We start from the raw sequence: 21,102 nt of genomic DNA, 5'->3' as shown, positions 1-21,102 counted from the left end.
GGCACATATAAATTCATAAAAACATTATGTAGAAACAAAAGAATCATGGGAAATGTCTTACTGCAATAGAGTCAAATTCTGTAGGGGTAAAAAAGACATTATAAGCCATAGAACAGGCCAGCTATACACAGGTCCAACAGAAAAAACCATCAATCACCATAAAAACAGTTGATCAAACATTAAACCAAATTTGCATCCTTAAGACCTCTAGTACAAACATGTGAACTTTGCTTTCATGTAACAATGCCCAAAGATTTGGCTTGGTGGGCATCTACAGAATTGTTTTATGATCAGCTGCAGTTTTTGATTGGGCACGCATGGTTCAGGGGCTTTTTGAAGCCTGGGGGCAGGTATGGCAAACCGTGGCAGAACTTTCCAAAAGCCCAATCCTGATCTTGCAGTTAATGTACATGACCTCAGAGTTTTAGGTCAGATGTCCTAAGTGAAACTAGAATAGTAAGAAATGTTTATTTCTTCTGAGGAACTATGATAATAAGGCAAGGAATTAATTGTATTAATTCTACAAATACTGGTGTCACCAAGGGCATGATGTAATTGCTCTTTAAAGATCTGGCACTGTTGCCTATATTAAGTGGAGAAAAAGCCACCCTTGCTTGCTAAAAACATTCACATTATTGAAGTTATTACATTTTTTCCCCAGGATTTGGGAAGCTGTCATAATCCACAGTGCAACAGGCACAAAAGCCAGTACAGGCTAATGTCCTGCTCTGACCTGGACAGAGAGCACATCCCTAGGGAAACACTGCTGCTTTCCCTGTACACAAGAGATGAATTTCAGCTAACTGTAAACTACAGAAAAACACCTGTATTTCAACTGTGTAAAGCATACTGGGTTTGCTTTTCTTTTCCTCCTTGTCATGGTACAGCCATGGATCTGTTACTAGTGTGATGGAGTCAAACTCCTTCATCCTCTGCAGAACAATACCTGACAACTACCTCCAGAGAAAGGCAGAGTAACAGCAGTCTGGGGCAAATTAATTCTGCCTTCAAAGGTGCTGCTCATTTGTAAGAAAGAAGAAAAGAAGATAAAACAAAAATAAACAAACACACACATCTTCCAAAAACATAGGCAAGTAGGGTAGTTTCCTCCTTCCATAAAAGTTTAAATTTGCATTATGTAAAAATGCAAACTTGATTTACAGTGAACTTCTGGGACACAGGATGAGGACTGGAGTGATTCTTCCTTCAACGCGCAATCTCCTGTTGTCACACATTAATAGAATGGATAATGAAAGATTAATATATACAAAAGCCTATTGTTCCTGATCTGAGATCAGCCATAGTCACCTGGCAGTGAAAATCGCCTCTGGAGAAAATGTAATGATGTCAATTAGATTTTAAAGGGCCAGGGTGTTGGGTGTGCCTCCAGGAGTGTTCCACTCCAGACCAGGTGCGTGTTTCCAGCCTCGTAACCATCTGCACTTGTTGCACTTGAGTTCACACCAGGATTAGCTGGGCGTGAGCCAACTGTGTCCCTTTCAGATGGTGCTGAGCATTCCACAGTGGATGCTCAGCCTACTGGACCAGACCTGAATTGGCCTGGGACATCCCCCTCCCACATGGGCACCAAGGCCTCAGCACTCGCTGTTTCACCCTCTACAGCCACTTAACTCCTTAGTACAGAGATAGACTTTGGTTTACTCAAATAGAGTTTGGTTAAGCAACCACTCAGGCTTGTGAGCAGCTGCATGAAAAACTTTTCTAAAGTCAGCAAGGCTCCTTTGTGACTCACTCCTCACCATCCCAGTGCTAACAGTCCTTATTTGGTTGTGCACTTTTTAATGGTTGGGTTGCTTTTCAGTGGTGCCAAAGTCAAAACCCACCATGTTGGAAAACTCATTGTAACTTGTTTGTGGGACTGCAACTCTGCTCAAGGAAGGAAATTTTGGTGAAAGAAAACCTCAGTGGTATAAACAGGTTTACCAACAAAGTGATGGTATTGGCTTTTCACTCAGTTACTGGAAACCAGACAGGGTAATAGAAAAGGACCCGTCCCACACCTGGAGCACCTGCCTGAGCAGCAAACAGCTTCCAGACATGAATCAGTGCTGGGAATCAGGAATCATTTGAATAGACACAATAACATAATCACACCTGACAACTTCCAGGGAAATGGTGTACAAATTTTCTTACCTCTGTTCGCATACATCTGGTTTCAGTCGTTTGCAATCCTCATGGCTGAATCTCAGCTCTAATACACATGAGATAAATCAAGCTTCTGCACTGGTCTTATATTGACTACATCCAAATTCAGTCTCACACTTTCTGTACTAGAGCAGAACACCATGGAGGTAAGCCTGTAATTCCTCTGGAATTGCTTTACTGCATGTCCATTTACAACGAAATCTTCTATCAACTTTTGGTATTTCGGCGCCATTGAATTTTTGTATAAATGTAGGATTTTGCAAATCAGCCTAAATGCAAACTTTGGTTGATGTAATTTATACTCCCAGCACTTTTTCCAAAGACCTGTACAAGCCCATGAGGCTCAGTGCAGGTCAAGTCCAGCTGTGTCTATCCTGTCTTTCAAACCCTGGTCTCCACAATCACCAAAGCTCAAACTTACCATGCTGACCCAGCATGTACAGACCCTTGCAGATCATCAGGATGAGTCAGGAAGAGCTTCAGACTTTGACTTCTCAGTTTGGGTTACAGTCAGTGCAGACAGACCGAGTCCAGCATGCCTCCCATGCTGTCACAGCTTCTCTGCCTGTCCTTGCAGCACCACTACATGGTCAGTCTGTTTTACGTGGGACTCTGCTGCTCATTCACAGGGTTTTGCTGCAGGATTACAGGCAGTCTGAGTTTGTCTTAGTCCAAATGCTAAGTTAGGGGTTTCCTACAAGAAATAATGTGGTTTTGCCAAGACAAGATGTATGCAGTGTTCTAGTTTACATTTTGTTTCAGTCATTTAAAGACAGTGTTGAGACAGACGTACAAATGGATGTGGACAGCCAGCTACAAAAAGTGAGTTCGCAAATGAAAGCTGACTGTGGGAGGTTATGTAAGTTTTCCTACCCAGTAGGGTTTTGAATGACGCTGCAGTGAAATGCAGCTGACTGACCTCTGGCCCTCTTCCCTTCCCCATGTCCTGTGCATTGCTTATGGAAGACAGAAAGGCTGCATACAACTAAACGTTATTGCTTCTATTTAAATTGAATAAATTCAGTTATTATGTTGCCATTTCTAAGAGATCCACATCTGTTAGCTAGAGGAAACAGATTTTATCACTGACCAAAGGACCAGAAAAATTAAAGAAATGAGGGTGTCTGAAGGTCACGCAGGTAGATAACATTTACAGGAAAGCCATTTCCCTTGTGGTTTGTTCCTCAAGATCATTATTGTAAAATAATCTCTGTATTATATCTATATTTGCATCTTTTTCCCACCCGATGTCCCAATTAACCTGTTGTAAATACAAATTAGAGAAACAAAGCAAAGCAATTCTAGACACTGTGAGAAGATGATAAATCCACAAGTTGAGATGTGTTAAGTTTGATTGCTTAATTATTAGTGACATAGATGTGCTAGTTGTCATCACATTGTTTGTGCTGAATTTGAACATCTAATCCCTTCCTCGGGCCTTTCCTTCCCTAAAGCAGTGGGATCTTGCCGAGAAATAGCTCAATGCAGCTTGATCCAGCCAAACAGGAGAGAAGAACTGGCTTGTCTTTCTCCCGAGACAAGCTGACGCACTGCCGAGGGGCCCTGGCACGACCCCGGTGCCCAGGCAGGAATGACTGGAGGGTTTTACCGTCACACAGCCTGCAAAAACGATACGTAGCCCTGTATCACAGGTGCCAAGGTACTTCTTTGAAGAGAGCCCCCTCAGGGGTAAAATCTGTGGAAATGGACCACAGAAGCCAGGAAGGTTCTGAATCAGACTGCTCCTCATGGGACTTAGCCTCGGAAATTGCAATGCAAAAAACACCATTTTACTCTGCAAAACTATTTGCCGTGTTTGAATTTTATTTTTAGTTAGTCAAATTGAATACCCAGATAACAGAACAAAACCAATCATGTGTTCTGCTGATCCTAAGAAAACAGGTTTATCCTGTTTGGTAGGACTTTAAATACAATATTGCATAATTCACAAGTGACCCAAACAAGACATTCCTCAGAAATTTTTGGCAATTCTTTTTTGCTTGATATTCACTGTGGTGGGTAAACAACAGCCAACAGCTAATCACCCATACAGCCACTTACTCAGTCCCCATGCACAGTGGGAGAGATTAGGATGAGCAGGCAGTTTAATAAATGAAAGGACTGGGTGGAGGTGGAGGGAAGTGTTGCATAGGCTCACCACCTGCTGCAAACAGATTGATGTCCAACCAAATTCTAGGCAATAACTGCCTTGGAAGACAACCCTCACCCCACCTCCTTCTTCTTCTGCTAGCCCAGTTTTATTGCTGAGCATGACATTATATCATATGGAATATTCCTTTGGAGAATTCAGGTGAATTGTGCTGGATGTGTCCCTTCCCAGCTGCTTTCCCACCCAGCCTCTTCCATATACTATGAGAGCAAAGTGTGAGCAGAGAAAGTCTTCACACTGTGGGAACACTGTTCACCAATATCCAAAGCATGGAGGTGTTATCAACAACTGGTTAAGCCACAAATCCAAATGCAGCACCATACAGACTGCTATGAATAAATTTAGTCCATCCCAGATAGATCTATAACACTCACAAAGATATTTGATCAGCTCTCGACTTGTATGAACTCTGTTGTCTGCATTCAGATTGGACAGAATTCAGCTGAGCCTTCTGCCCAAGTCAAATGACCAAGACAGAATGATCATTCACTACTGAATCATTCAGTTCTACTTCACTTTTTCATCCTCATCTTGCCCAAAGGAAGCTCTGGTATTACTTCTTACAGAAGTATTTTTCTCTAGAACTCAAAAGGTCTGGTTTCTGTTAATGAGTTCCACATAAGACAGTTTCATGAAGCATCCTTGATCACAGCAGGGTTACTCTCCTCAAAAATGTCACAGTGTAAACTTTTTCATGGCAATGTTGTGAGTTTTCTTAACAGAATTTACATCATGGAATACTTTTATCTTCACCATGTGGCTACAGCAACTTTTATTGTTAAATGTCTCTACAGTGTTACTTCTGATCTCCTTGATCTTTGTCTACACAGGCCATCTTTGTCTACACAGGCCATATTCTCCAACATAGGCACAGGTTCTCTGCTGAATATGAGATATATGACTATGATTTTTGTGCAGGAAATTTTTTTTTCCTAACCCGTAATATTTTTTACCATTCAAGATCAAGAAAAAACAATAAAGTCTGCAAAATTCACACAGCTAAATCTAAAGAAACACAATCTGTTCCTTTTTGATATTGATCTTATTAGAATTAGATTGATTCATGCTGATTTTGAGCCCAAATAAATTAAAATGCTTTTCACTGATTTTTTTTTTATTTCAATTCAAGCCTAATGTTCTTCAAAATCTTCTCTCTTTTTTGGGAAGAAAAAAGAAAAAAAAAGAGACCAGAGTTGGCAAACTTCCAGCAGAAAATTAAATACAACATACAGCTTGTCCTTTTTCATCACGCTCTTATGTTTAAAGTCTCCTTTTTTAGTTTTGCTCATGGCACAGTAAAAGATATACGCGAGTTGCTCAAGAGTTCATCAGTTCTGAAGCCCTTCAGATTCCTTTTGTGTCTGTGAGGAAATAACCAGTCCCACACACTGGAGTCATGGAGTTCAAAGTGAAACACATCCCCATCTCCTGCAACCTGGTCCAGATCCAACTCTACTACCACAGTCAGACATAAAGGCAGCTGTTGAGGAAGAAAAAGATGAACCTGCTCCTAGCAATAAAATATTTGGATTTTTTTCATCAAATCTTAACATTTGGGCATGGATAGATTTTCTGTAAAGTACAAAAACATACAGAAATGATCACAAGTTGGTAACTGGGCTGTTTTCAATACTAGGTGACAGCATCATTCCTTTAGAAACTGTTCCAGACATTGCTGTGTAGTACTCTCCTGCATAATTCAGCAATGTCAGGTAGAGATCATCTCTCTGAAATTCAATTCTCATCACATCAGTCAGAAGTGCATCAGAAATAAGTTAATTACCCACAAATGCTTCAATACATGTTCAGCTATACCCATAAAATCTGTCCTAGTGTGAGAAATATCTATGTTCTTTCCTTAGTTATGCACCTTTCCTTTCAGATTAGAGGTAATATGGTCACAAAACTGTGCACCCTGAAGTAAAAATCATAAACCAGCCTGTGGACTGGTGTTTCCAGGCCTCAAAAACTATCCAGTGAAACTTAGTGGGGTGAAGCTGAGACCAGTGTTGGTATCAGGGAGCCAGGGAGGTTATGGCTGCCCTGCTCTGTCAGTGCTTCAATGCGCCTCTATCACATTGCACTGGTACAGCCGGAGGTCTAAGATAGATCCATACTCGATAGGGAATGCTCCTCTCTTTTCCCTGAGAGCTTTCACCTGTTCTTGTAAGCAATGCCTAGTTCTAGAGGGCACTTTTAAAGAGCTGTTTGCTGATCTCTGTAAAAACTGCAGAAGCCTCTTAAAGTTTACTGAACTGGGCAGTGCTGCTCGCGCTCCCTAGGTAATGGCAGCGGTTTCAGTGAGACAGTGCTCGCATCCATCTCCTCCCTGCCTCTACATCGACTGGTACAGGCAGGCAGCCAAAGGGCTGTTGCAAAATGCTTTTGTGTATAAGGAACATGGGAAAAGTGCAGTGTGAAGTGATTACACAGTAACTGTACCGATAAAGTTACAGAAAGTGAACTTCCCTATGACCCTGTGGTTTCACTACTGGAATAATATGAAAAGAGCCAGAAAAGCTGGCTGCTAGCTGTGATGTGACATCAACAGGGAAGTTACAGGAAAGATTTGTTTAACATGCTTTTATTTACTTCTTAGAGCAGTGATGACATTACACTAACACCAAAAAGTGAGTCACACATGTAATTGCTGCTAGGAGCTATCAGGATCTATATAAGGGTTTTTAGCTCTGGTCTTGGGAGACAGAAGCTCAAACCCTTTCTGCTGCAGCAAGGCTCCTCAGCAAGATGGGCACCATGTACTACCTCCTGCTTTGTGCTGCCATCTTCCTACCTGAGGCTCCTGCTTTTCCAGTACAACTGAGACCAGAACCAGGGACCGGCAGAGACCTTCAGAAAATAAAGGTATGTTACACGGAGGAAACACAACTACATTATGAATAATCTGATTTTTGATTCAGTTTCTACATTCCTTTCCTATCTGTGTATATTATCCTTGTCTTACATTACCACAACAGTTTTGGCAGAGGTGATATAAAACAGTTTAAACTTGCTAAGTAGCTTAGACATCCTAAGACTAACTTTAAAAAGAGACCACCTTCCAACTGGTAAATAAAGGGGAACATGTAATTTTTAAAATATCTCAAAAATTTTACGTGTACTGTGTTTGAAGGCTGTAGATTTGAATGCTCAATAAATTGTGGTATCTTTAAAGGATTTCTTACTTCCAATGTTTCATTGCCATCACAATTCTTTTTATATATGCTGGTCTATACTACTGAGAGAGCAGAATTTGGTAAATTGAAATGGAAAGATACAACTAAAACTAGACATGACGGCAGGGTGTTGAAACAATTCAACTAAGTGTAAAATACAATTGCCAAAACATCACAGATATACGTATTAATTTTTATTTTTCCTCTCTCCTTCTAGGCATATCTTGATAAATTCTTTCCGATTTTTACAAAAACACAAAACCTAAGCATAGAAGAAAGGATCAAAGAAATGCAGAGGTTTTTCCACCTGACCATAACTGGAAAATTAGACACAGAAACAGAAAAAATAATGACACTTCCCAGATGTGGTTTGCCCGATGTAGCAGAATACCAAACATTTCCTGGAACTCCAAGATGGAAAAAGACACATTTAACTTACAGGTAAGTGATGTTTCAGGTTTTATGGAGAAGGGAATTGCTTTGTATTTAACTAGGTGGGTTTCCTTCACGCCCTAAATGATATTAACGTGTTTTTCTTTGCTGACAGGATTGTCAGTTATACATCTGATCTACCCAGAAAGAAAGTGGATGATGCAATTAAAAGGGCCTTGATGGTATGGAGTGATGTGACTCCACTGCGCTTCCAAAGAGTCTACACAGGGCAGGCAGACATTGTGATTGGATTTGCACGTCGTGGTGAGAATACTTGTCATTTTTAGAATACAATGGTCCATATTTTACTCAAAGCATGTATTTTTATAGCCATAGCTTTAAGAAAGAAAAAAGTTTCGAATTAAATCAAAGTCTACATATATTTTATCTTCTTTATATCATGTCACCAAATTTGTACGTTATGATTCAGTTTTACTTGTATAAAACCATTAGAAAAATCCTTTCAGAGTCACAGCTATGAAATGAAGGGAGAACTCAGCTCCAGAACGAGACACTTAAATTTAGATGTTCAAGGCTCTTTTTGCCTTGATAAATAGTGCAAACTACTGGTAAGAACTCTGTAGAGCAAATCAGCAGGTTCTGAAGATCCAGCCTCCACAGGCTGGATTCAGGCAGGTTAAGGCAGGTTTACTTAGGCCTAGATCTAGTCTGGATCCCACACTAAACAGCCTTTGGCAGCTAGGTTGCATTATGTTTGGCCACAGAGAGTGTCTTTTGGTTGATTTGCTTCTAGAAGGAATTGCATGCTTCAGCCCAAGATTGCACCAAGGTGTAGGCCAAAGCGTGGTAAGTGGGCATGACCAGAAGAGTCACTTCAGAAGTCTGTCTGCGATCAGGAGTAGTCTACGGACGTAGTCCTACCTTCAACTTGTGCCTGGCATCTACACTGACTCAGCTTAGACAAACTAAATGCCTTTAAGGTTATCTGACTTGTTCTCTAGATCCATTGGCCATGTTTACCATGATGCCTTTTCCTGGTCTTAAAATTAAGAGTCAAACACAGTTAGAAGGGAAAAAGAGGGATTTTACATGAGAAAATAATGGTATTTCTTTTAAGGATTCTTAGGTGCACACGTCCAGGTCGCATGCACTGAAATGCACACTGCAATGCACACCCACAAAAGATCTGGTATAACATTACAGGTCTTACTATTTAGCATATCTATCAAAGATTCCCCAATGAGAGGCCTGAATGAGTCTCCTTCCTCAAGGAACCTTCTACTGGATGGTTCTATCTTAGTTTACAGAATGTGTTCTGGAGAGGACCTTGGGGTCTGGAGCACATTACTCTCTACCTACAAAGCTTCTAAAATGTTTAGTTTTCTAGCTGAACAAACAAGTCCAAGAATGTAGGCAAAAAGCACTAAGAATACAGAAGCTGTAAACAGGTATAACAGGGGTATAAAAGAAAAGGCAAAAAATCATCATGGCATCAGCTAGAGCTCCATTGACTGTAGGTGAAGATCAGACACTTGGCTTGCAAGCAGATGACTAAAAGTGAACACCAAAATGTCCAAAGCCTATGTGTCACTGATAGGAAGAACATTATGTTGCCATAAAGAGGTGATTTCATGTCCCAGTCAAAGTGAGAAATGATCCTGAAAGCTGGAATGGGTTTTAATCCCATGTCACACACTAGAATTAGGTCTCTTCCGCCTGTGTTAGTCGTGCCCTAAGGACCATCCACATGGTCTGGGGGAAAGGGCACAGGACGGCATCTGGGTTCCCAACTACTCGTCAATCAAGTCAGAGACTCACTATGAGGGAGGGGGAAATTTTCAAAGTTGGTACAACTCTGATCCAGCTCTTGCACTCGAGGTAGGAAACAGCAATATTTCACCTGCACTGTGATGGAAGTAGGTAATAGACCATACCTCAAGGCTGGGGATAAATGAACTTACCTCTTCAGAAACATGGTTATCTATTTCAAATCACTGTCTCACACTAAAATCAATGTGAGAATGTTGACAAGTAATATTGCCCAGCACTTTTCAAAATGGAAAGCATTCAGATGTTAACAACAATGTTGCCAAGCATTAAGTATTTATTCTGAAATAATCCCTGATTGCTGCCTCAGAACCACGCTTCTGACAAAAACTCAGGAAAAAAGTATTCAGCTCTTTCCGAAACATGCAGCAGCACGAACTATCAAATACAAGATTTGAACTTAAGACATGAATTTGGAGAGTGTTCCCTAAGCCTCACTTCTCATTTTCACAACCTTGCTGCCATTGTAAGATTTTTTTTAAGGATTGGCAACCAGCAAAACTAGCACAAACCAGCAACATGCTTCAATTTGCTGAATTTAAATATGACAACTAATATCATCTGATGACATTGATTTATTTCAAATGCAGAGCATGGTGATGGATATCCTTTTGATGGAAGAGGTAACACACTGGCCCATGCGTTTGCACCCGGAGAAGGGATTGGTGGAGATGCTCATTTTGATGATGATGAAAAATGGTCAGATATCAATCAAGGTAAAGCTCACGTGTATATGAAAGAGAAAGGCCAGTACTGTACATGCTGGAAGAACACATCTACGGAAGTGCTTTCAATAACTCTTCATGCTGCAGTGCCATTTCAGTATTAATATTTCTGTTCTTTTCAACTACTTTTTTAAGTATTTGTCCTTCATTGCCATGAACAGCTACATAATGCCTGTTCTGTCCATATTTAAAGCACATTTTGCAGGCTAAACAAGGACTATGAGCCCCTGTTTTCTATATAAATTTTGAAAAGGTAAATTGTCTTGCTTCCAGGTATAAGGTTGACTAAAAGCAGAGTCAGGAAGGGACTCTGGGTCTCTAGATGCATATGCAAGGAATCAGCAGGTTTTTAATAAAATATTATAGTTATAGAAGAAAGTTCTACAATAATGGATCAAAAGCCTAGGGTTTCATTCCAAGATGAATTGAAATATACAAATTTTCCTGCTGTTTCAATTCATTGTATTTTTAAAATAAATGCCATACCTTTAACATACATTTCTGTGCTTCTGTGTTGCAGATGTCAATTTGTTCCTTGTTGCTGCTCATGAATTTGGCCATTCTTTGGGACTTGCTCATTCAAACGTCCGTGGAGCTCTGATGTATCCTCTCTATTCATATCAGAACCCACAAACCTTCAGACTTCCGGCAGACGACAGGCGAGGAATTCAGAAGTTATATGGTAAACTCTCGAGGAAATTTGATTTTTCAAGACAAAACCTCCTGGGGTACAGGTTTCACTCTCCCTGATTGCAAGGGCCTCATCGTATTACGAGAAAGAGAGGGAAGAAACTTGGGAAAAGTACACTCCTGCATACTCTGTCCCCTCACTATGTTTCCTGCAGCCTGTACCCACTGCAACAAAGAGGTGACAAAGCAGCAGTGCACTGTCCTTACATACATCTGCATGCTGCCAAGCAAATCCTGTGGCCCTTGCTCTGTAAATGAGCTGTTTCAGTGAGTGGGGCTACTGGCAGGAAAGGAGAGGTACTGTGCCACTCACCAAGTTCAGTAAAGGCAGAAACTCCTGAGAAGCAGGGGAGCATAACTAAAATTGACCCCACAGAACAAAATTTGTCAGGTTGCTTTTCTTTAGGCACTGCCTTCCTCAGGGCATGCTAGAGGAACACTAGGAATAAAACATAGTTGTCTGCATTGTCAATTTTCAGTAGAGTCTCTCTTTTTGCTTCTTTTCCACAGGGAAAAAAACATCGAACTTTTGAAGGAAGTAATGAAGACCAAAGAATTCACATCTCATTGTTTTGTTGTTCCAAAACAATTTTAATCCTCTCGCTAAATAAGATGATAAACTCCTGGGCTGCACCTTCTCTCCTGAATTTTTATATTGATTTATTTGCACTTTACACAGTTTCACCAAACAATAATAAAAAAAAAGTATACTCTGTTTTCTAATGTTTTCTTTTTTTCTTCTGGCATTTCACTGGGGGATTAAATTACTCCTGCATGCATGATAAACAGTCAGACAAGTATCTTTGTGAATAGATTTATAGGCACCTAAAAAGCCTGTGTGCATTTACTGGTGTAAGAACAAACCCTGCTCCTGGCTTGCTTCCAGTTCCTATGCATGTCCTGGCACTTTGCAGTACTGACTCCTCAGAATCAGTGTGATTCCCGTACGGCTCACACATAGAGGAGGTCTCCATAGTGCTTCCATCAGTATGAGCTGGGATGTTTTCCCAAACGCAAATGCTTTTCATCATCACGTCCTCCCTGGCTTCCCACAGAAGCAAGTTGGAGAAGTAGTGGACTGGGATTCCCATTGTCCTCTGTGATACTCAAACACTCTTGGGTATTTTAAAATATTTTAAAAAAACATAAAAACAAAACCAAAACCAAAAACAAAAACAAAAACCAACCAACCAAAAAACCAGTAAAAACCAAACTGCCCTCCCCCCCCGGATTCTCCCAAGGATATTCAAAATCGTCAAAATTAGCAAGGTAGAAGGTGTATTTATTAATAGTTTCCGACAGATGGCTCCCTGCACACAGAGATGCGGAGCACCAACACCAGCTCAGTGTCACGGCCAGCATCTTTATCGTCTCCTAAACCAGTGTTACCCGGTACAAGGAACGACCTTAACTCAGCCCCCAGAGGAGAGACAGCACAGCAGGGAACGTGGTGCTCACACAGCGCAACTCGGAGAACAAGCACAACTCTGAGAGCAAATAAATCAACATGGTGACCAGTGACTATTAAACTGATACAATGAATACTTCTAACAAATTTGGTTTAACACGCTCTGGTAAGATCGTGTTGGGTGCCAAAAAGGACTGACACTGTTTAACCCGGAAGGTAACTAAACACCACACTGCTGCTCATTCCCTCTGCCCTCCTCAGTGGGATGGGGGAGAGAAATGGGGGTAAAAAAGTAAAATTCGTGGGTGGAGACAAAGATAGTTTAATAAGACAGAAAAGGAAGGGGAAATAACAAACAACAACAATAATAATAGTTAGAATATACAAAACAAATGATGCATAATGCAATTGCTCACAACCCGCTGACCAATGCTCAGACAGTGCCCAAGTAGAAGCCCCTGGACAGATTTCCCCTTAGTTTGTATATTGAGCATGACATCCTGTGGTATGGAATATCCCTCTGGCTAGTTTGGGTCCCAGCTGGGTCTTTTTCCAGCTTCTTATGCCCCTCAGCCTTCTCACTGGTGGGGTGGGGTGAGAAGCTGAAAAGTCTACTTAATGTAAAGGCTGCTGAGCAACAACTAAAGCATCAGTGTGATATCAACGTTATTTTGAAAACACTCCCATCTGTTACCAGCCATTTCCTCCACACAAAGCTCAAAGATGAAGTAGCTGGTGGTAAGTGGATATTATTCTGAGGGCACATTCTTGAGGTATGAGAAAAACTTGAAGCCCCAGAATGGAGGGTCAGATCCAATCTGTATTAAAGGCTATGAAGGATATGAAGAAGGGGTCTATGGCCTGTGAGGATACTCGATCAACCTGGGTTGACCTGAGGGGTCCTGGAAAGATGCAATGTTGACAGAAAGTACCCTGTTCCCTTGGCCAAAGTCCTCACAGGGAACAAAGCACAAAACAGAGATATGCCATGCTCTTTATCAAGCTCAAGTCACTTGCTAATGCTGCATAAAGAGAAAACAGACATAGAAGACAGGCTTCATGAGAGGAAAGGCTGTGCAGAAAGAGCCACTCCTAAGGACACGTGGAACAATCCATGCACAATGCTGGAGGAGGCACAAATGAAGGAGGTGACAAATGAAGCCAGGAGAACAAATGCTTGACTGAAAGTAGCAGATTTGTTTTCTAGTGTACAATTAATATCCATATGAAGGGAGATGAATGGGATAAAACCCAGATGTGTATTCCTAGGAATACTGTCCTGAAAATGGGACACATCTGGGAGGCAGCTTCCTGTGACCACATGAGGTGACTGGCCTGCAGTAGGGCCAGCACAGGTGTCAGTGAGGCCCTTGTGTCTCGAAGGGTACCTCTCAAGAGAGGCAGGAGTGCCAAGTTAGCATCTCCATAGCAAGTGAAATAAAATAAAAGCCAGGAATTTTGTCCTCAGAGACAGCAAAGGTACCACTGATGAGGCTGCCAGCAGCATTTTACTTCTTGTTGAGCTTCTACTGCATTTCCATTCCTATACAGGATCTCCCCTTTGGGAAAAACTGCAGCCGCTGGCACACCTAACCCCTCTTAGAGGCGTGAGCTGTGCAGTATCTGTCTCCATCTAGTGGCACAGCTCGGCAAGCCGCACCCTGTTGTAAAGCGCGTCTTCCTCGTCGGCAAGCACGCAGCTGAGGAGGTACTGCACGCACGCCATCGTTAGGGGAAATTAGGGACAAGATTTAGCAAGGGTGCTGCTACCTCTTCCTTCTCCACTTTATCTCACTGCATCCTGTGTCAGTTTTTACATGGTCCCTCTAAGCACCTTATGTTACTCACATAGCATCTTGTCCCTCCTTTTCCATACACAAGAAGAAATGGGTAATAACAGCATTGTTTTGTTGGGGATTTGAAATTTTATTTGCTTTTACTACTGTTTTTTTAAATAAAGGTATACTTAAATGCATCTTTGCTGTTCCAGATAGTACAACGAGCAGAAAATGAATTCTCTAATGTGTTAACATTTCTTTTGACCATGCACATATAAAGGATAAGCTCTACTCCTGTTTTAAGAAAGTCAGAGTTACTATCTAGAAAAGCTATTATGGGGACTTACCCAGTCATTTAGGTACCCTGAGCCCACTGCATCAACACAGAGTGATATTCTGAGAGGGCAAAGTCAATAACTGCAATATCTGGTATTAACAGGGGAATAAGATTCCAGAAGAATAAAATTAGTTATATCAGCAGCCTTAGCAATGCATATTAAAGCTGTCACACATAAAAAGTTCACAGATATGGGAAAGACCTGATGAGCTGCAAAAGTGTAAGTATGCCCTGTCCCAGTAATGTCCTCTTGACTTTTTCTTCACAGTGTTAACTGCAAATTTAGTTCCAAATCTTTAATCTTCAAATTTAAAGCATTTAAAGATGCCTTTTTCTTTTTTGTTTTTATAAAATTATATCTTCAACAAAATCTGCCTCAAACAGGATGCTCTTAATGGCATGAGTACGGTGTTTTCAGTTTCAGCAACGTCAATATGAAGTAGCTCCATTGACGTCAATGGAATTATTTTGGGTTTATCTATTAGAGTAAAAATGTTAGCAAAGGGCTAGAGAAAATATTCTCTAACTATTTTTACAGCAGGAATCACCACAAGACAGAGAACTACAGATAATCACTGTTTGTTGAGGAAAAGTATTAGGGGGTGAAAATTGTTCATTTTCTGTCAGCCCTAAAAATAAAGTTTACAGACAATAAAACAAGAATCATAGAGAAAAGCAGCAGGCTGCTCAGGTATATAGAAAAGTATGGAAGTCTATCCACATCAGGAAAACAGAAAACATTAGTGGTCTTCTACTTGGCCACGTGAAGTGACCTGACAGAGCTGCTATACTGAGTGTAGTGAGAGAGTCAATATTTCTTGCATCACAAAAAGCAACACGCTCCCAATTAAATGTTGGGGAAGGTTTTAAATGAAGAAGGATGTACGTTTTTACATAGCAAACAATTCAGTTGTGGAATTCATTAACACAGGGTATTCAATGACAGTGGTGACCTAAATTCATAAATGGAGTTTGGAGTTTAGTTACATTTATGTAGCCTAACAGCTACTAAACATGAGGGCATGGTGGCAAATGCTGAACACCAAAGGAAGAAACCATCTAAATTTATCCAGTTGTGCTAACATTGCAGGACTTGCTGTAGGGAAAAGGAAGCACATTGTCTACAAAGTCAGGATAAGGATTGCATCTAACATTTTAGTGACTGCCTCAACTAGAAGATCACGTGGATCTACTTATCTACCAAGAATTTAAGGTCTTGTCAGAATCACTGTCCCACCACCAAGGCACACCGCCCTATTCTAAAGGCCATAATGAGGCTGAAAGGGATCTGTGGTACTACTGCAGGCTTTCTCTAGATGAAGTCTTGCCTCAAAGCAGAGATATCTAGGAGCAATGTAAGGTGGTGCCAGAAAACCAGTTTGCATTCAACACCAATCTACAAAGTTCAGGCATGAGTTACAGAATACAGTGTGAGTAGGAATACCCACAGGAACGCCAAAAGCATGGGAATGCCAAAAGCATTTGTCCATTCCCTTAACTGCTGTTTGTGCAAAAATTCGGAAGATAAAATTAAATCTCTAATGTTAAATATCTTCTATTTTCAATTACAGGAGAGTGCCATGGTAGTGTTCCTGACTGCAGACAACTTTTGACAAGTAATTCACTCTGAGTTCAACCAGTACTCTGAGATCAATGGTCCCCCAACATAAAAGCAATTTGCTCATTACAAAAATGAGATTCGGAAAAGATGAAAACCAATGTTTTTGTCATTTGTGATTGGACATAGGATCAGGAACAGCCTGAACCTGTACTGTCTCATCTTTACTTGAAGACAGTCATTCTTATTATAATCATAGTATTTATGACTAGCAGAGCCTTTCTTTCTCGTGATGATTACAACAACAACAACAACTCCTAGCTGTTAAGGATGAAATTGAAAAATATTGCAAAATACATTAAGAGACTGCCTAGCGCTTCTTTAATGCTCCCAATGATGCTCTATTTTTAAATATTTGGGGGAATATGCAGTAAGAACTGACATTGCTTCAAAGTAGAGAAATATATAGTAATGGTGCTTTTGTTGCTGATTGGGCTTATCAGAAACATTTTTGCCCCAAAATTCTTTTAATATTTTCTAGGGGTTCCAAATATGGATGGAAGGAGCAGTAAAAGAGGTGGGAAAGAATAATAATGTGCTGAAGAATTGTTTTAACTTTTTCTCTCTGCTTATATTATTTTCTTCATTCCTACCTCCAGTGCAAGAAATAGGAATGAGGATTGATTCTTTGCATAAAAAGATTTAAGCTTTTACCTCCTGGGAATGAAAAGTCAGGTAATAACTTGAACAGATGTCAAAATGCTGGCACTACTCTAATATTGGCACATTATTCTTTTAAGTGTGCCTTAGCTTTGCAAATAAAACTCAACCACTTAGAGTTCTCCTTGAGATAATTTTCCAAACCATTAGGTGATTATCCAGTCCTGATGCAAAAAGACCCAATTTTAATTTAGCAGTGAGTAGAATACTTTATGATAATGAGAAATATGATCAAAGAAGAAATCACTTCTCTTGCTCACATTCGCTGTGGCTATGAAGCAGAATGTTTGTATCATATCTTTATCAGGCTACTTCCATAATTCCAACATCTCAGGGTTCATACACATTGCAAATCACCATCAAGATGATGGACAAATAACAGTCAGTGCTTTCCAATGAGCTATTTGCTCCCACTATATGATGTGTACAGCACATAAATGTGGGTATGGGACTCTTTGTACACACTCCACATATGTAAAGTGAGGAATGGGACCACCTGTTTGGAAGTGTCTGCCAACTATGCAGATCTAAGCTGCTTGCCAGGTCAGTTCAATCATTTTTCCATGTTCTCTCATACAACCTTTAGAAAAGCCCATGCAAATTCCACCCCCCATTATATTGCCCGTCTTTATATTCTGGTTTAACACTGGGTTTCAACAAAAATGTGCTTAGGAATCCAGCATATCTATCACTTAAAGCACTAACCCTAACCTTTGCACGCTGTCATCCTGAAATTTTTATTGCCCTGTTATCTCTTAGCTCTAATTTCTGTTCTAAACCTTTCAGTTGTTAGCTGTGTTTTCATTATGTTTACATGTTATCTAAAATTATTGGCCCTCAGTTCTGTTTGTTTGGCCTCCTTGTTATTATGGAAGAGGAAGCAGTAAAAAATAATATTCACCCATCTCCCACAAATGAATTACACGCTAGAAGTAGTATCTTGGCACTAGTTTATTTAGCAACCTAAAAAATCACCTAGCAAGAACTTTACTGTGAATACCCTGGAAGAACTTGATCAGACCAAACCCACTGTTTTTAAAAGGATCCTGTGTCTAGAGTATTTTTGTCAACCTGACTGACATTCCTCCAGACACCTGTAGCTTCTGAACTTCACATGTAAAATGTTGCCACTATTTCTATTTGAATAAAATATATTACAGTGCAATCTACTTATCCATTCTGAGAATACCAGTTTTTTCACATCTTCAATCCCATTTGTCACTCATGAGATCAAAGTTTTCTTTTACCCAGCAAACGATGCAAAGAACCTGCATAAAAGTAAACAGAAATTCTATAAATCAAGGCTTAAAAACCTCAATGCATTTTTTATTTCAAGCAGTAATTTAAAGAGTTGAAGCAGACACATCATCTGGTAATTTGTGCTAAGAGAGAGGTATGAACAGTGAAAGTTACCTTGTTCCCTGTTGGCACTTTATTTCTAGGCTATGTCTATAAAGCACAGAAAAAAGTACCATTTTTGTAATTACTTCAAATTTAATTTCAGGTATCAGATGATGTAAATTGTGCATTCAAAAGCTGATGTGCATCATTCACAGTCACAGATGCTTCAAAGTGTACCTTCTTCAGCATGGGCCACAATCTCTTCCATAATCACAGCCATAGACGCTTTGAGATATGCTCTGGTGGGGACTTGGCCATGGCCACAGGTGCTTCAGGGTGTCCTGCTCTTGAACGAATTCATCCACAGGTCACAGCCCCTTCAATTCGAGTTCCCACCAGAGTACCAGCCTGTCCAGCACAGCAATACAGACAGCAGCGATGCCCCAGCCATCTGCCAGCCCAGACGCATTTCCCTTGCTGTTATCAAACTGTTCCCAGGCTCAGCAGAGTCAGATGATAAGCAGCACAATATTACAGCAAGCAGCAAAAGTAAAAAGTAGCCATTAATGAGCACTGGGCTCCAATATACAGTCAGGCAAGCAAGCACAGGGGCCTGTCAATCAACAGCTAAATAGCAAGAAGAGCTATGAATTCAATCCACTGAATTTCATTTCATTTCCAATGAAATCTGTCATTATCTCAAACCCTTCAAACTCCCCAATAGGTGCCAAAAAGGACTGTTGTCATTTAACCTCAGGATTCCCAGGAATTTGTGTCAGCAAATGACTTAAATTAAAAAATGAGATTAAGAGAAGATGGATGTACAGGCAATCACAGTGAGAAGTTCAGATATTGGGAAAAGCTGTCTCAAAGTACCAAGAATTACTGATGGAAAACAGTCTCTTGTGATACTGGTTTTTGCCTTCTTGAGTTCTGCAGCACATTTTTTCAGTTCAGGACCAAAGTCTGATATTTCACCCTCGTTGGTTCAGGAGAATGTGTTTTCCAGCTACTTTGTGTCATTGTTCCAGTATTGGTCCATGTGTGCCAACATTGTTGTGCTCACAACAAGCAGTGCATCAAAACCCAAAATGAGTTTGCAGCTCACAAACTGTTAATTCCCCTAAAGGTGACCCAGTCCACCAAACAAAAAGATGGCATGGCCAAACTAATTCCAGTATAAATATTTCATCTTACTATTAGGGCAGATTTGAGCAGAAACAGAAGCAGAATCCTCTGGAATCTAAAACATTCACAAAACGAAGACTCACATTCCAGCATATTGCAGCAGCGACCTAGTTTGCCTGCCTTTTCATAGCAGCAACAGACATATCTGCAGTCTTTGCTTAAAAGTCATCAGTCATAATTACTATCTGGAAATAGGATCAGTTAAAGTGGATGAAAGCGTTTTAAGACCATCAATAGTGAGAGAATGGAACTCTATGACAGACATAATTTACCGATTTTTCAGCTGCTAAGCCGCAAACAGTATTTCCGGCCTTCAGAAAGAGTTTGGTTTGTGTTTTATACATCAGGACTGATTCACCTGTCTCAACTGTTTTTCCTCAACAGAAATAAGAACAAAAACCAACATATATGCAACCTACTAGAAAATCCATCTTATTTCAGGATACTCGATAACATTAAAATTTTAAAAGTTAGGAAAAAAAGGAATAAAACTTGGCAGCCCTGTCACTGAAGTAGACTGCTCAATGCTGCCTTCCTTGCAATGCACTGTCACAGAGTACTAGGTTCTGAATGAACACAGTCTAACGTTAAGAATTCTTTGCAGCTGATCTAGAAAGCTTGGCTATTTAAAAATAAAAACAATTACATCTTATACTAATCAACAAACACTTTTAAAAGAAGCAAAAAGATTGCAAAGCAAGCTTATTAGATAGGACTGTGAACAATGTATTGGTCGTACAAAAAAATTATATAAGGATTATTTTCAAATAGAAAAAGAGAAGTTTGAACAGTAGAGACAGGGATGGTAATGAAGATCAGATAAAACCAGGCTTGGCATACAAAACCTCATCTTGGAAATTTTTGAGTGCTTTAACTGTGGAGTTTTAATGTAGCTGTTTTTTAAAAGAAATTTTGTATGTTTCTGGGCCTTCCATCAGCCCTGGCTCCCCCAGTGCTGAGGTGGCCATGTCACAGAGGGCAGAATGTTGGTAGTGGCTGTGACAAGGGCCAACATCCTTGAGTCAGTGGGATGAGGCAGGAGGCCGAGTTCAACCTGTGGCACATGGACTCCATGCAGACCTCAGGATGGGGTCATTTCATTTCAAGTCCACAGCTGGGATGCTCTCTTCTCTGTCTCTGTAAATTTTCACCGAAGGCTGTTAAAGGAAAACATTTCACCATCTTACATTTTTTCTCCTAGAAAACACTCACTGGGCATGGAATTCCCTATAGATTCATCTGAAGATGAATATGGCTGCTATTCTGGATTTATTAATAGCAGTATTACCACATAGTGCATGAAATCCAGGGCAGACTTTATTAAATAGTTAAATAGCTTTCCTCCAATATTTCATTATATAGATTTTAATCCTCCTCCAATTCTCAGAAACTCATAAATCTAAGTCAATGACAACAAGACAATACTGGTGCCTTATAAAAATATCTTGGTAACTTCCCAAAGTCATCGTACAACTTAAATTTTGACAAAGCATGTAAGATAATTTTTTATGATTCAGGTGTCTCTGCAGTAGATTATGTCCTGAGAGCTGGAAAAGCACTCTTTTAATTCCTTCTTAGTTGAATCTTATTTGCCATCTTTCTTTGATTATTTTTATTTTTATTTG

General features: G+C 40.2%; 1 protein-coding gene across 1 annotated transcript; it reads left to right on the top strand.

Annotated features, from left to right (window-relative positions):
- The first annotated feature begins 6,907 nt into the window (after nt 1-6,907).
- MMP7 (matrix metallopeptidase 7) lies at nt 6,908-11,870 on the top strand. Its single transcript, XM_032099255.1, has 6 exons — nt 6,908-7,201; nt 7,730-7,953; nt 8,060-8,208; nt 10,323-10,448; nt 10,978-11,139; nt 11,658-11,870. Exons 1-6 carry the CDS (start codon nt 7,085-7,087, stop codon nt 11,678-11,680), a joined length of 801 nt encoding a protein of 266 aa, XP_031955146.1. The 5' UTR covers nt 6,908-7,084; the 3' UTR covers nt 11,681-11,870.
- The last annotated feature ends 9,232 nt before the right edge of the window (nt 11,871-21,102 follow it).

Source organism: Corvus moneduloides, chromosome 2, assembly GCF_009650955.1.
Source record: "Corvus moneduloides isolate bCorMon1 chromosome 2, bCorMon1.pri, whole genome shotgun sequence".
NCBI classification, from domain to species: domain Eukaryota; kingdom Metazoa; phylum Chordata; class Aves; order Passeriformes; family Corvidae; genus Corvus; species Corvus moneduloides.
Note: the sequence above shows the minus strand (reverse complement) of the source record. Positions and strands in the feature narration are given on the sequence as shown.